Raw genomic sequence first — 22,109 nt, 5'->3', positions numbered from 1 at the left:
CAACAGACGAATTGATGAAAAGGGCTGGCTGCTAGCGTCTACAAGTGTTCCATTAGCCTAATTTTAGTAAATTCAAAAAGTATTGGCTAACGCCAGATGTTAAAAAAAAATCCACACATGGCACCGTGAGCTTGCTCACCCTATACATATGGAAGCTTTGTGGTTCCTGAGAGTGGGGCCAATTAGAAATGTCATGCGTGGGATCAGTAGGACTGACTTCGCCTTAGTATTCCCCTCTACTGCTTATCACAGGATGCTCAGGTGTCTGAAGTGCCACTCCCTCTGAAAGTGCGTCCCTATTCTTAGACGGTGTGATGGGCCAGTAAGAGTCATTGGTTTGATTTTAGGTAAATGTCTCTTTTTCCATTCACACTTGAACGCCCCACTGTAACCGTGTGCCAATTTCCAGCTTTTTACATCAGCTGTCGCTCTCTCTACAGCCAATGGAAATGCTGGTAAATAGAGAGCCGCGCTGTGGTTGGACACATCTTGCACCACTTTATTCAATTCTAAGAATGCGAAGCATGTGACCTTGAAAAACATCAACAAATTTTGGGAAATATGCCTGATTTTCTTGCAGTGCTGCACCAGCGTTTGCTCCGAGTCTGGAGCCTGGCTTCTACTGTGCCACATGCTGATGCAGTGCTATGAACGTTTAAGCAAGCTATGCTGAAGCAGCGTGCAGTGCCCGGCGCTCCCAGGCAGCCCTCCCCGGTGCCAGCTGAAAGAGGCGCCGGGCATCCCACCGAGCCCGTGGACGAGCAGCAACAGCAGCTGAGGCGGAAGATCAACAGCCGAGAGCGGAAGCGGATGCAGGACCTGAACATGGCCATGGATGCGCTGCGCGAGGTGATCCTGCCCTACTCTGCCGCGCACTGCCAGCACCCGCCGGGCAGGAAACTCTCCAAGACGGCCACGCTGCTGCTGGCCCGGAACTACATCCTGCTGCTGGGCGGCTCCCTGCAGGAGATGCGGCGGGTGCTGGGCGAGCTCAGCGGGCCCAGGCTGGTGCTGGCCGGGCTGCCCCTCTTCGCCGGCGCCGGGTCTGTGTTCTTGGCCCCGGGAGGCATGAGCTGCGCAGAGTCGCTGCGCCCCAACAAGTACTTCTCGGTGTCCCTGGAGGAGCAGCCGTGCTCGCCCTTCCACCTGCCTGGAGGGGCAGGGCTATGCACCTGCGCCCTGTGCAAGTTCCCGCTGCAGCACTTTATCCCCTCCGGCCTCGGCATTGCTACCCTCCAGACACGGCTTTCCAAGTGATGCTCTCTCTGCCCGTCACCTGTCCAAGCGCTGTCCCCGGCGGGCGTGTCATATTCAGCCTTCCGGCAAGACTCGTACCTGTATACCCCAGCGGACTCTGGTCCAGCCTCCCTAATACGGTTCGCTTCAGTTGCCATCGCCCTCTGGTAAAATCTGAACAGCCCTTCTGCCAATAAATGCATTGACAAACGCGCTTTAACTGCTCGCCTGGTGGTTAAGCGCTATATAAATGCAATTCCCCCAAAAGCTCTATGGACTACATGCCCTGCTTCCCAAACCAGTAGCCATCACCCACTGTAAGGGATTTACCTTATTTGGTTTTAAAAGACTCACCATGCCAGCACATTTGCTATCTTATTCCGAAAACGTTTTTCTTTCTTCCTTAATTTCAATGGGGTCGACCTCCCAAAAACCTATATCCGAGGCCCCAACCATAAATTGTCTCCTGCGATATTGTGTGTGTGTGGGAGGGGGGGGGGAGGGGCTGTTAATGACTTTACAAAGTAGAAAGTGCCTGGGCAGATGTTTGGTGGAAGGCGAACATTCCAAATAACATAGCGCTGTCTCGCCGACTGGAACTCGTTGCTCACAAAACCACGTCTAGAAGTTTACGCTAACAAACCCCCTGAAACACCCCGTATGATGTAACTATACCCACCCTCTGCATCTCCTACATAAGATGGTGGCTGTAAACGCCATAGCGCCGACAGGCTGCCCAGTCTAGGCTATTTTTATTGTTTAATTAAAACACACTTTAGTGCCGGGTCTGTTCACTAACATTAGCGTTTTGCTTCCTTTTCTTGTACTAAGTCACAGCACCTCCAGTGAAACCATTACATCAAGAACTGCCTTTGCATAAAATGTTCGCACTTCGCAGCGCCAGCGTGTTATGTCCTAGCATCTCTGCGTTTTCTTCCGTTCCTTGTGGCTTCATGAACTTGACACAGCAACAGCTGGAAATGTACTGTTTTATGTTCAGTGTACGCGGTGTTTGAATACGCATCCAGAATCGCTAGTAAACTACGCAGCTGTAGTATACAGTTGATGCCGCGGTACAAAAAGGATACACTTGTATTTAACAATATCCTTTCACAGTCTAGAACGCCTTTATTGTGCAAGCAAGCGTCGCCCAAGGGGCATTGCTTAAAGCCCCGAAATCAGTGATGTGATACTTCTACATGGTTCATGATTGTACTTGTTCTGAACGTTAGTGACCGCAAAGTTATTCGGGCACTTTACCTTTTTTCTACAAAAAAAATAATCAGTAAAATATTACTAATTGTATCTGCTTTTGTGTTCCGCTTTTGGGATCGTCAAAAACTAATATATGGTTCAGAGGAGATCTTGAAATACATGTCTTTGAATCGAGAATGTGTGCACAGATCTAAAGCAAACATTGCACTATAAAATAATTACTAGAATGGGTACTGTTTCTGATACTAATTTCCTTACTTCAAGGCGCTGTATTTTCTTTTTGTTTAAATCGGTATATCTAGGAACGATTTTTCTTTTCTTTTTCGTGTTCACCTTTTTTTAACAAATAAAAATATAAACATGTAAAATGTTTCTGACTTTTTGCCTTTCGAAAGTGTTTTTTCTGTAAAATAATCACACCCACCGAGGCCAGAAAAATGTATAAAGTACTGCTTCTTTGTGATAAATAGTAAAATAACAGAATTACATTTCTAGGTTTCTGGCCAGTAAAATGTATCAGAAATTGGAGTTTGTAAGCAGTTAGTTCTTTTAACAAGTATGACACTATTAACTACACTACTCTTGACTGTTTTGTAGCCTGAGTAGTTTAACCAGTCTGAACATTGCCTTTTTTTAAAGGAAGTGTGCTTTACCTCTGTTTTTTTTGTTTTTTTGTTATTTTAGTAAACTGGTTATTTGTGATTCATGACAGTCGCCATTTAATAATGTAATTCACCCAGTCTAGTTATTATTCCTTATTACACCTCTTGTTTTCTCCTTTCCCCACCTCTCATTTCCTGTTTGTTTACCTCAGTTGTGCAGGTCCTTTTCATCCCTGTTTTCTTGCTATGCCACTGTTTTCCTATATTTTTCTTTCTCCTTCTTTCTCTTGGACAATGTCTGATGATGGAATATATGTCCCGGCCAGCAAAGGTGAGTGCCGGCATCCACAACCTTCAGTCACCACAAACGAAGCACTGGTCCTGTATTTACAAGCTAGCATGGTAAACGATCTGTTGACCTTGTTGAATGTGGTTGCTGTTTTTAGGATGCAGTAGATCGAGGTTAGATCCAAAAGTTTCAGTCTGCCACATCGTTCAGTGTCTGAAACAACTGACTCGCTACTTGATCTAGACAGAAGGCAGCAGTGTGACTCCTACTCCTTTGGGCCAGGTCTTCCCACAGTGACCTCTCAGGAGGAGGCAACAAAATGGCCACCTTTTAGATTCCATGGCCGTGTTAAAAACTTAGATGTGTTTGCTGGTAGGTAAGAGAACCCAAATCAACAATAATGGGTCCACAATACTCCAAAACTCAAAAATGAGCCTTGCACCTGTTTTGTTTTTTTGGAATGTGGAGATGACCCACCTTCTGCACCCACTATAGTCACTCTGCATCCCCCTGAACCACTTAATGCACAGCCTCCTGGAACTTTCCGTTCACATTCTGCTCGACCGTCAGTAATGGTTTGGCCCACTGGGACTCACGCTGCACCCACCCTAGCCATGTTTCGCCTACACTCCATTCACACTACAGCCTCACACTGCTCTCTCCGGCCATTATCAGGCCAACTATTCACCAGGGAAGTATGACATTTTACTTAGTTTCTTATATTTTCAGGCACATTGTTCATAGTTCTTACATTTTTTTCACACAAGGTTTTTCATACTGATATTTTTAGAGTATTTTCAAATTGCAGTAGATGTGTTTTTCACTCTTATTTATTCACTGCCCTTTTTCTTATGTTTATGAGAAGGTCATGCCTGCACTTAAGAGGAGGGGGGAGACCTTTTAATGTAATGTGGTGGAGATGTCAGTACATTTGAGCGTCCAATGTGAGGACAGATTCTCCATGAGCACAGGATGGAAGTGAACAGCACCTTTGTGTTGGAAGAAGAGGATGGGAAATGAAGAAAGAAGGGCCTAGGACCTCCCGATGCTTGCATGTTTAGTGGAGGAAATGCTTCTGCTTGAAGGATCCACATTGAGAAGGATCTTTGAAATACATCACGTGTATTTTGGGCTGATGGCGGAGAAAATGCAGAGACAGGAAAGAGGGTCATGAATGGAAGTGAGATGTTTAGGAAGGTCACAAAGATCAATAATATGTTGCTTCATTTTTCTGTCCCACACACTCTTGACAATCTAGTCATAGGGTAAATCGTAGGGAAATCTGTGTCCACCTTTTGAGGCACAGTAAATGGCCATTCAAATTAGGAACCTTAGGTGTCATCATACTACTAATTTTGAATCTTTCCATTGGATGCACCACGTGTTGCATGTCATGATCGTGGGTTGGCATGTCCAGGTGCACAGTATCTCTGAAAGTCAGTTTGATATGGAATCAACTCTACTCCCACCAACAGCCAGGCACCCCATACCAAATTCTAAAAAAGTGTCTTCTGGACAACTAGGTGGAAAGGATCTCCTTGTTGTAGGGAGGACAGGTATTTTTGCCACTTTTTGAAAGATCTCTGAAACCTGCTAGTAAATGGTGGGTGATTTCACCTGTCAATGCACACTTTACAGTATGCCTTTCATAGATCCGCCAGGGTGTTCAGCCTACACAACCCAGATTTATACCCAAGAAATGATAGCTGTTTTAATGCACAATTCTTACTACACAATTATGTAAAGTATGTTATTGTGTGTATGCACATATTTTATTGTGTGTATGAACATATTTATTGCACAGCCAGCAATAGTGACCGTGTAGGTATGCTTAAGTCTCCATTGAAAAGGTGTTTTTTGTTTGCTTGTAACATTGGTACCCTTGCCCAAATATGCACATAATTTTGCACTGGCTTGACATTGGTGTCTACATTTTGGTATGTCAAATTTTCTGCTCACTTGTCCCTACTGGGAGGGAGTAGTTAAGGGAAAGAGGAAGAACAATTGAATTTCCCATTCAACCTCTCATAGTAAAATTTGACCACAAATATAACAAAAACTGGTGAACAAAATTAAATTAACTTTGGAATGTGACTGTAACTTTGCGTAGAATAGTCTTTCCTGGTTTGGTGCAAAACTATTTCACATTTTTTGTAGTATTTGTATTACAAATGGTTTGCAAAACGTTAATCATATAAGGTTTTGTTGTACATTCTGTACATTCATTTGCAGGGTTTGGACTAAAAACATGAACAATGTCCGAATCTCTTTGAAAGAGGGAACATTTGTCCCCTGTGTCTAATGCAGGTTACATAAATCTTGAAAGGATTCGAGAATCCAGGCAATCTTATTAGCTGGTATTAATTATGTGTTTTTCTTGCAGTGACCATTGTAGGATGCCAGACACCGAAGCTTGTGTGCTGTAAAACAGTGTCAAAGTGGGCATGGGGAGTCGGGTAGGTGGGCATCCCCTGTTCTACAGACCCTCCAGTCAAATATGCTGTGGTTAGTCAAAGGCTTTGCATAGCTTGTGTAGAAGCATACGCCTGGTGCAGAGTCAAATTGCAGACCAGGACCTGCTCTCTGAGCCTGCTGCTTCCTCAGAAAAAAATAATTAATAATTACACATCTAGACTCTAACACAAGGCTTGCATCTGCATTATGTCCATGTGAAGAAGGGCTTGACTGCCTGCTGGGCTGGCCACACAGGCAGATGGGTGCCGAGCCTGTGTGCATTTCAGGCCCTGCAACCAACCTTTTGCTGCCCACAGCCAAATGCTATGTGCAGCAGGGGCTGGAAGCACAATAGTTTGAGTACAGGCTCTGCAGTCAACCCACAGTATTAATGTGGAATTACTGCACTGAGGAATGAATTCATCCAACTCTCAATGTGGATGGCCAGTGAGTGGCATAGTGAGGCTTGGCTACACTACCTTGGGCACAGTGCAACCAAGCAGCCAAACTCTCTACAGTTATCAGTTTAGCCCTATAGAGATCTAGGTGCAGTCCTTTGACATTTCAACTCTCATAGGAAACTTTGCTTTCCACTAAAAGAATATTGAATTAAATTCCACCAACCTTCGCATGAAAATAAATCTTTACTCGAACAAGTGTCTTTGCTTCGTTTGGGGTAAATTGATCAAGTGAATCTTGAGTCGTTAGAATCACAAATGTATAATTGGCATGCTTTGAAGTGTTAAAAAATACAGAGCTCTTGACTGTCAGTTCGTGAACAACACGTGAGCCTGCTTTCTCTCATATTGGCTCTTACATGCTTGTGACTGTGATCTATCCGGTTATTTGGTGGTAACAGAAAAATGCCCGCCATTACAGGACATGGGATGTGATTCAGGCGTCTTGAAAATAAATAAATCAAAGGGCATACAAAGGACATAGTGAACACACCGTACCCCCGGCCAATGCCAGTGCCCATGAAGGGACCCCCAGGGTTTAAATTAAAAGAATAACTTGATTATCACCCTGCGTTGACAAACCCTGCTCTTGGTGTTCAATAACTCAATGTGGGCAAGAGGCCTCGAAGTTCCGGAATTCTGATCATCTGATTGCAGCAGAAACACCGCTGTTATAGCCATCAGTGCTTAACATGGGATGTGGACCCTCCTTTCTGAACATAAAAAAGTCAAAACCCATGCAAGGGGCATCGAGAAATCACTCTAACTCTAGGCCAATTTGTGGACCGCCTAAAGTTCACATAAAAAAAATTGCTTATTGCCCTGCATTTGCGAACCCTGGTCTTCAGTTTCACAAACGTAAGAAGGGCAGCAGGCCACATAGTTAATACATTGTGATCTGGGTCCCTGAACTTCTACGGTCGTGGACCGATGTTTGGGCCCCTGTCAGAGTTTGCAAATCATGAGCCAAGTCTGCAAGTTCAAGAACCCATTATCTGATGTTAGGTGCCTTTTTAGGGTCAAGCCTTAGAATGCGTGCGCTAGCTCATTCTTCTTTCTCCCGAGACTCTGTTGTGTACAGAAAAGGGCATGGAGCCCGCCAGTCGCTTATAATTTGTTGGCTTGTGTGCCACTCTTATTTAAAGCCTCGTAATTCGTCACTGCAGGCCAAGCATGATTTTCATTCCTCTGTGTGGAGCAGGGACCAAGCCCCCCTCCCCCACCACCCCTGTGCTGAGCCCTTTTATGGCTATTTGGGGAAGTTTACACTTAGGCCTTCATAACTTTTTGCCCACATAAGCTATCCATGCCAAATTTGCGTCCTTTTTTCCAACATCCTAGAGATTCTAAAGATACCCAGAGTTTGTGGGTTCCTCTGGAGGAGACCAAGAAAGTAGCAAAAAACAGCTAAAATGTAGTTTTTTTTCTGAAAAATGGGAAAAAAGGGCTTCAGAACAAAACATGTGTTTTTTCCCTGAAAATAGCATCAACAAAGGGTTTGTGGTGCTAAAATCACCATCTTCCCAGCTTTCAGGAACAGGCAGACTTGAATCAGAAAACTGCATTTTTCAACCCAATTTTGGCATTTCACTGGACATACACCATTTTTACAATTTTTTGTGCTTTCAGCCTCCTTCCAGTTAGTAACAGAAATGGGTGTGAAACCAATGCTGGATCTCGGACAGCTAAATATTTCTGAAAAGTTGACATTTTGAATGAAGCAAGGGTACATTTGTGTAGATCCTTCAAGATTTTCCTACAGAAAGTAACAGCTGAAATAAAAAAATATTGAAATTGAGGTGAAAAAAACAGCCATTTCTGTCCATGTTTTCTTTTATAACTTTTTTTCCAGCTATGGCAGATTTCTGAAAGTAATATACCATTACGTCTGCTGGACTCTTCTGGTTGTGGGGATATGTAGGGCTTGTAGGTTCATCAAGAACCCTAGGCACCCAGAGCCAATAATTGAGCTGCACCTTGCAATGGGTTTTCATTGTGTACCAGGTTTACAGCAATTCCTTTGTTGAAATATAAAGAGTCAAAAATAGGTATCAAGGAAACCTTTGTATTTCTATAATGGGCGCAAGATAAGGTGTTGAGAAGCAGTGTTTTTTTGGACACCTTTGAATTCTGGCGTCCCCATACTAGCATGTGAATTACAGGGCATTTCTCAAATAGACTTCTTTTTTACCCACTGTCTTACATATGGAAGGAAAAATTGTAGCTAGAGATAAGGGGCAATAACACTTGTTTTGTTTGTGTGTTCCCCCAAGTCTCCTGATAAAAATGGTACCTCACTTGTGTGGGTAGGCCTAGTGTCCATGACAGGAAATGTAACATAGACACATCATATTTTTACACTTAAATCTGACGTGGTATCTCCTTGTGTGGAATGGATCACATAACGGCCGGTGTTAGTCCTTACATACGGCAACTGTTGACCCTGGGGTGATCCATTCCTGATGCAGGCACTAGGTACAGACACTCAAGTGGGGTAGCATTTTGATCAGGACAGGTGGGGCAACACTGGGTGGTAGGAGTTTTGTGGATCCCAGCATATTCCTGTAGTTTGTGTGACAGAAATGTAAGAAAAAATAGAGTTTTTATTCAATTTCACCTTTGCAGGGTATTCAGGGTAAGAAAACATTGGGGAATCCACGCAACCCACACCTCTGTGGACTTCCCCAGGTGTCTACTTTCCTGAAATGTCTGGGTTTGGTAGGTTTCCCTATATGGCAGCCGAGCCCCGGACCAAAAATGCATGTGTCTGCCTTACAAAAACAGGTTGTTTTGTGATAGATCATTTTGATGTCTCCACAATATGATTTGGGCGACGGAATTTGGGGGTGAACTAAATTGGGGATCTCTCACAAGAGAGCACTCTCTCTGTGCTTGCTGCTGCACGCATCTGCTCTCTGGGTTGGGCTAACCCATTATTGTCCCGTGGCACAGACTGTTCTTGTGTAGGGACAGCAGAACTATCATCATCACCTCCCTCAGAATCACTGGAAGAGGAGTTGTCGGAAGGAGCTCCTCCGACTGAAAAATCACTCCCAGAGTCTGCACCATTGTCCTATCCCTCAGATGCTGCCTCAGTCTCTGATCCTATGTCAGAGCTGTCCTCTATAGCCCGAGTTAGGGCTTGAGCAGAAGTCACCCAACAAGACGCCATCTCTGCTACTGGCTAAACCGTCGCTCTAAAACACTAGCCTATGTAGACAGTCACAAAATTGCTGGTGGGTGTGTGTGTGATGCGTGTAATAGTAAAGGTCACCTTACCTTCGCTTCTTCCCTCAATCAGCATGTTTTCTCAAGATACTAAAAAAAAAGACACACTATTACTTCACCTTGTCAGATACCAATCGTCACAGTCTGTAGCGCCTCTGGCACCCAGACTGGCAATCATTATTGGTGCTCCCACTCCAATGACCTCCTCCTCGGATTCCCTCACTACCACCCAGCAAAAGTGCCCTTCATTTCTCCATAGCAATCCTTGCACATACATTTTATTTGAATTATAGGGCAGGTAATGGCTGGCTTTACTAATCCACTCAGCTATTCACATAAAATACAGATTTGATCTTTGCAGTAGGCATATAAATCTTCTGCGCTACTTTAGGGCATCAAAACTGCCACTGGATGAAAGTCAGATCCTTTCCTAGCAGAAACATAATCACAAGAGTTAGCTTGACCTTTTTTTATTGCTGCCTAAAAGCTACAATTGAAGCATGTCAGTTGGAGTATGTGCATTGCTTTGAAGACGCAAACTGCAAGAGAACTGGTGGCAAAAAGTAATCTCTTCACATATATATATTCACAGCCAGGAAACCATTTCAGGAAGGCCTTGTTTGAAAGGGGAGAATTTACCCTTTCAAACAAGGCCTTCTCGATTGGTGGGGAGGCACTTTCGGGCCCATTTTCCCCACCAGAGTAGAAAACGGCCTTACCTGCTGCTTCCTGCTCCGGTGGGGAAAACAAAGTGTGACGTCAGCGCGTCGAGGGGCAGGTGGGGGGGGCAGGGTTAGATACGGAAGCTTTTCCGTGTCTCCTGAGAGGGTTTTAAATAAAAAAAAACTCCTCTTTTGCTATGCACTGTAGGGTTTTTCAAACCCCTCCCTGGCATCGGCCACTGGTCGTGACCTGCACTCGCACCTCTGGTGTTAATTCAACTAAATCAGTGCCCATCCGCTGCTCCTGACATGATTGAGGTCCTTTTTTTTTTTTTTTTTACTTCAAAGGCCCTACAAACAGAAGGCTTGTGACTGGCAAAAACATGTCCAGCAGAACAAACAAAATTGCAAACTTTTATTTTTAATAGCTAACTTTCTTTCATTTTGCCAAGTTGTCTTTCCTCACTTTACACTCAATTTTCTTTTCTTTTCGCGCTTTGGCACTGTTCTCAAAAGATGACGATTATCTTGTTCTAAATATTGCAAAGCAACATTGTTTCTTTATTATGTGTAATTTCTGAAATGATACTTTAACACCTAATCGTGCAGTACGCCCCTATACACCCCACTACATTCTGGCCCACTACTTTCCGCTCCACATGAATCTACCCCACTCCAATCTGAACCACTCACCTCAATCCAATCCAATCCAATCCGCTGAACCCACCCCAATCTAATCTGCCCTACTCAAATTCGCCCCACTCCAATCCAAAACAATCTGCCCCACTCCATTCCAAAACAACCTTCCCCACACCAGTCTAAAACAGTTTGGCCCACTCAATCCAAAACAATCTGCCCCACTCCAGACTTCCCCAATCCAAAACAATCTGCCCACTGCAATCTTCTGCACTCCAATCAAAACAGTTTGCCCCACTGCAATCTAAAACAATCGCCCCACTCTAATCCAGAACAATCTGCCCCACTCCAATCTGCCTCACTCCTATCTGCCCCACTTTAATGCAAAACAATCTGTCCCACTCCAATCCAAAACAATTTGTCCCACTCCAATTCACCTCACTACAATCAGCCCCATTTCAATCCGCCCCACTCCAGTCTGCCCCACTCCAATCCAAAACAATCTGTCCCCCTCCAATCCGACCCCTCACTGCAATCCAAAACAATACACCTCACTCCAATCCACCCCATTCCATCCCAATTCACCCCACTCCAGTCCACCCCAATCCCATCCACCCCACCCCACTGACATCCAATCAATCCCACTCCAGTCCACCCCACTCCAATCTAATCCCTCTGACTCCCAACCACCCTAATACAATCTGCCCCACTCTAATCTGCCCCACTCCAATCCAAAACAATCTGCCTCACTCTAGTCTGCCCCACTCCAATCTAAAACAATCAGCTCCACTCCAGTCCAAAATAATCTGCCCCACACCAATCAAAAATATAATGCCCCACTCCAAAACGATATGGCCCATTCCCATCTACCCCTCTCCACTCTGCCCCATTTCAGTCCAGAACAATATGTCCCATTCCAGTCTGCCCAGTCTAAAACAATCTACCCCCTACAACCTACTGCACTCCAATCCAAAACAATCTTCCCCTCTCCAATCTGCCCCACTGCAATCCAAAACAATCTGCCCCACTCCAATTCAAAACAATCTGCTCCACTCTAATCCACCTCAGTCCAATCTGCCCCACTTTAATGCAAAACGATCTGCCCCAGTCCAATCCGAAATAATTTGCCCTACTCCAATCTGACCCATTCCAATCTGCCCCACCCCAATCTCAGATAATCTGCCCCACTCCAATCCAAAACAATCCACCCACTCCAATACACCTCACCCCAATCCATTCACCCCACTCCATCCCAATTCACCCCATTCCAATCCACCCTACTCCCATCCAATCCACCCCACCCCACTCCCATCCAATCCACCTCACACCAACCCAAGATACCCCACTCTAATCTGCCCTACTCCAATCTGCCCCAATCCAACCCAAAACAATCTGCCTCACTCTAGTCTGCCCCATTCTAATCCAAAACAATCTGTCCTACCCCAAACAGCCCCACTCCAATCTGTCCCACTCCAATCTAAAACAATCTGCCCAACTCCACCCTGCCCCACACCAATTCAAAACAACCCATACCAAGCCAAAACAATCTGCCCTACTCAAATTCCCCCATTCCAATCCAATCCACCTCACCCCAAACCAATCCACGCCACTCCATCCCAATTCACCCCACTCCAATCCACCCCACTACAATCCAGTCCACCCCGCACCAATCCAATCCACCCCAATTCATCCCAGTCCAAACTACCCAATTCCAATCCAATACACATCACCCCAATCCAGTCCACCCCATCCCATCCACTCCAGTTCAATCCACCTTACTCCAGTCCGATCCATCCCACTCTGGTCCAATCCACCCCACTCCAGTCTGATCCACCCCACTCCAATCCAACCCACTGTACTCCAACCCACCCCACTCCAATCCAACTCACCCAAATCCAATCCAACACAATCCACCCTCTCCAATCAAGTCCACTGGTACCCAATCCACCTCGCTCCAATCCAGTGCACCCGAACCACCCCAATCAATCACACTCCAATACAATCCAGTTTAATCTGTCCTATTCTAGCCCACATTAATCCACCCTACTATAGTCTAATCCACCCCACTCCAAACCACCTTAATCTACTCCACTCCAATCTAGTCCACCCCACACCAATTCAATCCACCTCACTCCAATTTTATTTTTTGTAGTTTGATGTAACGCAAACTCGACCTAAAGGTATTGGAGCGCTTTACACAAGTCACATTCATTTTTCTGGTAGGTACAGAAAGATTAAGTGATTTGCCCACAATCACAGGATGTTGAGCCAATGCCGAGACTCAAACCTTGTTCATCAGCTCCAAAGTCAGCAGCTATTGCTGTTTTTCCACATCCTTTCTCCAATCCACCTCACTCCAATCCAATCCACCCCACTCCAACCCAACCCACTCCAATCCTGTCCACGCCGCTCCAGTCCAGTCCACCACTATCCACTCCAATCCAACCCACCCCAATTAAATCCACTCCACCCCAGTCCAACTCACCCACCCCTATCTAGTCCACCAATTCCAATCCACCACGCTCATTCCAATCCACCCAGCCTAATCCACCCTACTCAATCCAAGCAATCTCACTCCAACCCGATCCACCTCACTCCAGTCCACTTCCTCTAGTCCATCTACCCCACCTCAATCTAACCCACCAGACCTCAATCCAAGCCACCCCACCCCAATCCAATCCACCACACTTCAATGCACCCCCTCCAGCTCACCACACATCAATCCACCACACCCCATTTCAACCCACTCGACTCACCTCACTCCAGTCTACCCCATTCCAATCCACCCATTCTACCCAGATCCACCCACTCTATCCCAATCCACCCATCCATCCCAGTTTAGTCTACTGCACTCCAATCAGTAAGATAATATGAACTGTTAAGGTGCTATGTTACGTCACCAGTGATGCTATCAATAAAATTTGTAATGTTATCTGTCACATCCTGTGTGACATCTTGTACAGTGATTTTAGGAGTGAGTTACCATTTTCATGGCAGGCTCGCATGTTATGGTTTGTGTAAAGCAAAAATTGATTTGGCCTTTTAATGCAAAGAAGTGGGCTGCGACTGCTGCTTTCTGTTCCTTTTGCCTCAGATCAATGGACATACAGAAGCTCATCAGTTTACACAGGGTTGGAGGCAAAAGAAGAGCCAGAAATGTGATCAGTCTTTCCGGACAAAAAATATGGATTACCGGTGGGAGAGGTGAAAGATAATTATTGATAAAGGTGCTCTAAGGACAAGCCTATACATCTTTACATGGGGGCATGATTTTGGCCATCAGAATTAGGAAGACCATAAGTGCCAAAATGTTCATTTTCCTCATAGATAGTAAGTAGTTCTAGTGTTTCCTACTTTATTAGCAAATTACTTAAAAAGTTCTACGATAAGGACTAAAGGGAGTGCAGGTGAATTGTCCAACACTTTAGCTGACGTAAAATCAGAAATTACGTCAGTAAGTCTTTGAAAACATTTAGGGCTAAACAAACTACTTATAAGCACCTAAGCATGCCCCTCTCTGCATAGTTGGAGCGCCACATCTTGTTCACAAACATGTAGCTTTGATCAAGGGCCTTGTGAATCACCATCTTCTTCAGCTGCAGCCGAGGTTAACTGGACTCAGTGGAATACAATTTATGGCATTGCTACAAATTGCCTGGGATCGGCATATTTGTTTTTCCAAGTACCATTGCTACAAGCTTCACAGGGTCAGCATCACTATAGTCAGAGCCACAGGAATTGTGCTGCAGGGGAGGGCCGAATTATATGGAACGGAAGACTAAATTATGCGTCAAGAAAAGGTAAATTATGCGGTGTAATGTGGCACATTTTGTGATAGTTTTATTTCATCATTTTGTAATTTTTACACGTGTCAATACCATCTGGGAAAAGGTTTCACATCACTGGTAACAGTTTAACACCCAAATATAACAATAAGCAAAGGAAAGGTGACTAGTCAAACTTTGCGAAGGGCCTCCACTGCCTGGCAACACGTGTTGCAACGCTTTTAGTAATTTTTGATCTGTTTGAGCTCGAAAGAAAATGTATTTCTTGTGTTACAATCTACAGATTATGCAGCGAATAATGAATTATGTGGCAAATGCAGCAAATCCATAATAATGCTGAAAAAGGCACAACATCGCATAATTCCAATGGTCCTAACTCTATTTCATAGTAGTGTTAATTTGCCCGGGGTCTAGTGTTAATTTGCCTGGGGTCAGTACCTCTAAGATTCTTACATAATAGTTCTATAAAATGCCTCTGGCTTTCCAACAACCTAAGTGGGATCAATATCAATATATATATATACGATTTGACAATGCTACAAAACTGCCTTGTTGCAGCATTACAGTATGTTATTAATGTCTTTGTTTTGACTTGGTTGGGGCCTGCATCACTATATTTCATATGTCCCATTGCGCCAAATTGTCTGTGACCTGCCTTACTATAATACATGTAATTGCTCACATTGCTGGGAGAACTGCATCATTATGTTTTGCTTGTGCCACTGCTAGATAACGTGTGGGGCCGGCATAGCTAAATGTGCTAGGTAGACCTATGGTCTCCATCCACCTATATTTCCTGAGGATAATTGCCCAAAGCTAGTATCAGTGTATTTTCTAAGTGCCATTGCTACAAATTGCTATGGTCACCGTAATTTTGAAATAGTTACATTTGCATAGTACCACTGCCTCAAATGGCCCTGTGTCAGATCCCTATGGGGCACAAAATATTTATGAGAATGTGAAATAGTACTAAAGGAGTACTACTTCATCATGAATGCCTTTGCAAATTATCCCTGAAATGTCCACCTCCCTGTTAGTAAACGTTCAAAGGCGGCGTAGTTCTTTCTACTTGTACTAATTGCATATGAACACTCCCTGAATATTCCCATTTTATTCCTGTATTGGATGATTTGGTGCTAATTCACGAAAGACTTTAAAAGTGCGTGAAGTAGAAGTACAGGTGTGCTATTTTAGATACCCCTGAAGGCATTTGTGAACTGGCCATTATGTTTTCTGAGCAGCATGGATACACATTAACCCAGGTCAGCGTCGCTATATTTTGTACGAAGCAGTACAAAACATTTCCCAGGTCACCATTACTATATCTAATTAGCCCATCACAAATGCCCTGGGTCAGCATGTTTCCTAAGTATCATTGGTACAAACTACACAGAGACAGCTCTCCTTTTACACTCAGGTTTTTAATCTCAATAAACAAATGACTTCGAATTCTGTTAAAAAACAGTATGAATGCACAAGAGTAAAGTTTTATAACACCCTCTCCAAAAGAGATGATCATTATCATTAAGTCTGAAATAGTGTATTTTAAAATTAGTAGCTCTGATTGTTAAGCTTGGCGAGACGTACCGCAGTCTCATAACGTGATCAATTTCGCCATGCAGGAATGCTGCCCTTCAGCTCTGTGGGAGTGTGCTTTTCTGGAAGTCATGGATTAATGCCGGTATTTACAGCTTGGAAAGAATGTGGTAGGATATCTTCTTGACATAATTTGAAGCCTTTGAAGCAGACATGGCTAGTGCGAGAAGGAAGTGTGCACATGCTTGATGCTAAAGGATATGCTACTAGATCTTGCGGATAAACAAACCATGCATATGAGCTCTCCAATGTTGTTCACATTATTCACTGATAATTTTGTGTCTGCTTCAGAGATTTACAAAATGCCTGCAAAGCCGGCCAAAGTTCTTAATGGCTGGAGGAAAGAGTTCACCAGCAACTGGAAGATAAGCCGTGGTTTATTGTGTTAGAACATCTGACGTTTCAGAAATATTCTAATCCAGCATTGGTGCTTCCAGAGTCTTGTGCTAGACCTGAAAGAAGTCTAAGGGACCTCACACCTACTTGTTATGCTCGTGAGGTAGCATGTCGACCTTTTGCTGTGATATATTTTGTAAATTAGACTAGTGATGAGACCTCTGGTCAGAGTGCCGCTCCCCCACTGTTTGCCGCTGGCTCATTCCGGTAACTAGGACTGCCATAGTGACTTGTATCCCTTCCTCTGCATTGTTCTGTTTTTTTTTTTTTACTTTTGCTCTGTAACCCTTCTTCTGCACTGTTTTGTGTTTATATTTGCCAACTGTTTGTTTTCCGTGCTGCTAGCCACTCCTGACGTTTTTTTCCCCTGCTCCGTGCCTCTCACTAGCCCCTCCTGCCTCCCCATACTATTTATGCAGGCTGCAGCGCAAACGCACAGTGGATATGTGCAGCGGGCACGCTACTGGCAAGCCAACGGCAGGCCCGTCTGCACCCGTCCACTACTGGACCGTGCAAAGCGCCAGGAACCCTAGCTCTTCCACCCCACACGGTTACATTGCTGCAGACCTCCGGGCCCTGGATCCCAGCCGTGTCAACAACAACTGCTGCTGCACGTCCCCATGCACCACCAGAGGACCGTTCTTCTGTTCTCCTGTTCTCCTGCCAGCACTGCTGCTTCACCTGAAACACAGAAGCAACCACATTGCTGTAGACACTGCAAACACGACTGCGCCCACCAGGCCAACTGAGACTGCCACACCACAACTCCAGTGCATCCTACTCAATGCACAATCGCTAGGCAAACACACAACGGACATCTGGGACACAATCTCATCCCTCTCCCTGGATGTCATCTTCCTCACAGAGACCTGGCTGAACTCTCCCTCCGCTCATGACATTGTCATCGCCACCCCTGAAGGCTGCAAGGCAGCGGGACCGGGACCAAACCAACAAGCACTGAGGTGGAATTGCCATCATCTACAAGGCCTCCATCGGCTGCACAACCTCCCCAGACAACTTGACCTTAATAATGGAGAATTTCAACTTCCTACTCCACACAGATGGAAAAAACAGCATCAGAGGCACCCTTGCCTACAGGCCACCAAGACCACACCCAGCTCCAGCAACACCATCTCTGACTTCGTCGCCCCAATCGCCATCAACTCCAAAAACTACATCTTCCTTAGGGATCTCAACCTCCACCTCGCCGAAGCCCAGCAACACCCACACAATGACCTCCTGGAAAGCATGAGCAACATCAGCCTCAAGCAACTTGTCATCGACCCTACCCGCATCACAGGACACAGGCTGAACCCCATTTTGATGTCCAGCAACAGAGTCAAGTACAACCATGTCTCATAGCTCATCTGGACTGACCACTACGATGTCAACTTCACCATCTCAAGACCCATCAACACCGGCAACATGTTCCCAGCTCCACTCTCAGAAACTGGAAAAAGGTATCAGAAGACCAGTGGAACAACACTCTCAACTCCCACCTCCCAGACACAATATCCAACTGGCTGCAAAGATCTTCTCCCAGTGGTTCACAGAATGTGCTGACACAAACGCTTCCGCCAAGCCAGCCTAATCCAAAGGACCTGCCAGAAGAACCAGCATGTTTACCATGGAGTTGAAATTCGCCAAAGGTCACTGCCGGCAACTTGAAAGGAAGTTGCACACAAGCAAGGAGACACAGGACCACACCACCTTCAAGACAGCAATAAACCAGTACCACCGCCTCCTGAAAGAAACAAAGAAGAACACCCTAGAAGACCGCAAAGAAGCCAGCACAAACCGCAGCAAGGAGATCTTCGTAATTGTGAAGGAGTTCTCCAACCCTGCAGCTGCCAAGAATGACATCACCCCCTCCCTAGAACTGTGTGACATCCTGGTGGACTTCTTCCACTACAAGATCTTGGTCATCAACGAAACTTTCAAACCACAACCCCCTGCCACCAACAGCATCAGCCTGCTCACTCCCACAAACTCTAACCCCGAACACCTACTCTCCCATTGGGACCCTCTCACAACTGAAGCCACAATCTCCATCATGAACTCTAGGCACTCATAGACACCCTTGGATCCTGTCCCCACCATGTCTTCAACCTTAGGAGCAAGATGATTGGCGAAGAGCTCAAGAAAGTCCTGAACAGTTCCATCACCTCAGCCTCCTTCTCTAGGGATGACCAGCCCATCTCCCTGTTCCCCTTCCCAGCAAAAGGTTCTCGATAAGGCAATCAACCAGCAACTCACTGAGTACCTGGAACACTACAACCCCCTAGTCCTCTCTCAATCTGGATTTCCATCCGACCTGAGCACTGAAAGAGCCCTGATCACAGCCCCTGATGACATCAGGTCCTTCCTGGACCATGGAGAAACAGCAGTCCTCATCCTTCTAGACCTGTCAGCCGCCTTCAACACTGTCTCTCATCAGATCTTGATCATTAGACTCCACTACATTGGAATCCAGGGAGATGCCTTCAAATGGATCGCCCCATACCTCACCAGATGAACCAAGAGAATCCATCTCCCACCTTTCACCTCGGAACCCAAGAAGATCATCTTCAGCATCCCCCAAGAATCATCCCTCAGCCCTACCCTCTTCAACACATACATGCCCCCCCTTGGCCAAAACTGTCAGATCAGTCAGAATCAACATCATCTTGTACGCCGATGACACCCAGCTCATCCTCTCGCTGTCAGAAGACTCCTCCACCACCAGGGCCAACTTGCACAGTTGTATGATGAACATTGCTGACTGGATAAAGGACAGCTGTCTGAAGCTCAACTTGGACGAGACGGAAGACCTCATCTTTGGGGACATCACCTTCCCATGATACGGCGCATGGTGGCCTGTTGAACTCGGCCCATCCCCTGCCCTGACAGACCAAGCCGCAACCTACGCATCACCTTTGACAGCAAACTACCTATGAAGCTACAGGTAAACACAGTCTCATCTGGGTGCTTCCACAGCCTATGCATGCTCCGCAAGAGCTTGAGGTGACTGCCAGTCAATACCAGAAGGACTGGCACACAGGCCTTCGTCACCAGCAGGCTGGACTACGGGAACAGACACTAGGAAGGAATCAGCACACACCTCCTGAAGAGACTACAGACAATACAAAACTCAGCTGCAAGACTCCTTCTTCACCTCCCCAGACAGGCCCACATCACGCTCCACCTGAAGAAGCTGCATTGGCTCCCGATCCAGAAGAGATGCCAGTTCAAGATGTTAACCTATGCATACAAAGCCCTGCTCAACGAAGGACCAGCATACATCAATGAATGCATGACCTTCCACCAACCAACCAGACGCTTACGATCTGCCTCCCTCTTCCTAGCAGACACCCTCCTGAATCTGCTGACGCAACAGCGGAGGACACCTCTTCTCACACCTGGTAGCCAAAGCTTGGAACGGCCTTTTCTTGCACCTCAGCACCCCCACTTTGCTCCAGCAAGTCAGGAAAGGACTCAAGACCTAGCTGTTCTAGTGAGCAGATGACCACGAAGCAGCTAGTGTCTCCACCGCCTTATAGGCGATTTGCCACAGTTTACAAATCTCTGATTGAATGATTCAGTGATGAATCTGTAGATACAAATCCAGATATGCTCTTTTGACTTCATACCTTACCTAGCTTGCCATTCTCCAAAATGGATAAAAGACATACAATAAGACATACAATAAGCCCATCTAACATACAATAAGGTATCTGTATGATTGCATTATGGATACTTTCTGTAGTGCTAAATGCAATGAGACAGTTGTGAAAAGGGTCTTTGCCTTTTATTTTGTGGATACATTACAAAGTGCATTTGTTGTGAAGATGCATTCCACGTCTTAACATCAATTGCTATTCTTAAATAAATCTGACAATTTTTGTAGATTGTTGAATTAATTCTAGTGCGGTGGCTGATGCTTATTCTTCATTTTCGGTGGTGTCTAACAATTGTAGGGCTTGCTGGATGGTTGCTGTATTTAGATTTGGAGACCCTAATGTTCTCATGTTTGCTGCACACAGACTGTTTTTGCCTGCAGCTTTTTGGATTTGATTTGAGTTAATATATAGTTAATATATAGTTGTAATTTAATTTCTGGTGATTCATTTGAACTGCTTTTACTGTAATGTAGCATTAGTTTTATTTGAGTTTACCACCTCTGTCATTCTGCCCCAGCATTACCATCCATAACTCACTTTTCCTTGATGATTAGGTTAATGCTTTTATTGTATGGTATTGGCATTTGTAAAGCGGTTTCACAGCTTTGTGAGACACAGGGTCCTTACTGGGTGTTAGAGTTAGTAGCTACTACACTTGACTCATTTATATTGAACATCAAAACTGAAGGTCATCGAGTCCTCTGATTTACCTCGAGTTCCTAGGTGCCCTTTGGAGGTCCTGGTTAAAATGGAAGTGGCTGTAGTTTGGCCTATCTGGAGAGCAATAAGTCTATCCCACTGAAGCCACTGTTAAGCCTTCAAAGAAGTAGTGTATTGAGTTTATCTATGGATGACAGAACCAAAACCAAATGAGGCAGTAAATCCACCAAGATAGTAGAAGATGCGTTGATTCAAGAGTGACAAAAGTCTAACCCACTTGAGACGCTGTTAAAAACTACTGAACGGTTTGGCAAATTTAGTTTTATAATCAGGTGCAAGGAGCAACAAAGTGGGGCTAAATGTATTTGCAGGATTCCCTCCATGTTATGTTTTTGAAATGAAGCAGTAGTTCTCTTGATTAACATCCTTAAGATACTAGGGATCAACTCACAATTGTATATCCGCATCCCGTGTCACCTAGATGCCCAAATACCCTCCTTTAAGTGTATTTATTAACATTCCTGATTCCCAGAATGTGATTTTGCACAACTGTATGAATCTGATTTTTCAACAAATCCCCCCAATAAGTCGGAATTTCCATAGGAACCGATGTGATCAATAGGATAGGTCGGTGTGTGGGACTTCCATGTTGGGAAAACCTGCAAATAGAGGTGAAACTCTCAAATTTGTGGGTATTTGCAAACCTTGTGCAGGGCTCTTCACCCCAAATATTAACACCAGAATTTCGATGGTACACAATATTGAGGACAAAATATATTTAAAAAAGTAACAAAATGTATGTAAGTGTAGATTTGTTGTACCTACGTCTATTTTCTGTACCTATAAGGTACATATATCCTCACAATACCTAGATGTGGATTTAGGAACAGTAAATCTATACTTTATTTTATGCACTTATTTTTCGATATTTTGTCCCTTGAAACTCTGTCCTAGATATTCTGGGGGTCAATATTCAGTAGAACAGTCTTTTGCAGGTAGTTTCACTTCCTAAAAATGTTCGGAGATTCATTTTCTCTAAGGCAGGCGTAAAGCTGTTTTATCGTGGGAAAAGAGTGGAAATTCTCCCAAAATTCTTTGTGTAGGATTGGTGAAGGGACTTCTCTACGAAAAAAGCGATTTTCCATAATCAAGAAATAACAAATTACTTAAAAGCGCAAATGCAGTTCAGTGTGGCATTTCCGCATGCGATTAAGAGCACGCTTGCGAAAATCT

The 22,109-nt window shown here is 44.8% G+C and overlaps 1 protein-coding gene across 1 annotated transcript; it reads left to right on the top strand.

Moving 5' to 3' along the window:
• The first annotated feature begins 441 nt into the window (after positions 1–441).
• On the top strand, positions 442–2,819 carry OLIG1 (oligodendrocyte transcription factor 1). The gene has a single exon (XM_069204019.1). It carries the CDS (start codon positions 667–669, stop codon positions 1,255–1,257), a length of 591 nt encoding a protein of 196 aa, XP_069060120.1. The 5' UTR covers positions 442–666; the 3' UTR covers positions 1,258–2,819.
• Positions 2,820–22,109: the final 19,290 nt, after the last annotated feature.

This window comes from Pleurodeles waltl, chromosome 8 (assembly GCF_031143425.1).
Source record: "Pleurodeles waltl isolate 20211129_DDA chromosome 8, aPleWal1.hap1.20221129, whole genome shotgun sequence".
Taxonomy (NCBI): Eukaryota; Metazoa; Chordata; class Amphibia; order Caudata; family Salamandridae; genus Pleurodeles; species Pleurodeles waltl.
Note: the sequence above shows the minus strand (reverse complement) of the source record. Positions and strands in the feature narration are given on the sequence as shown.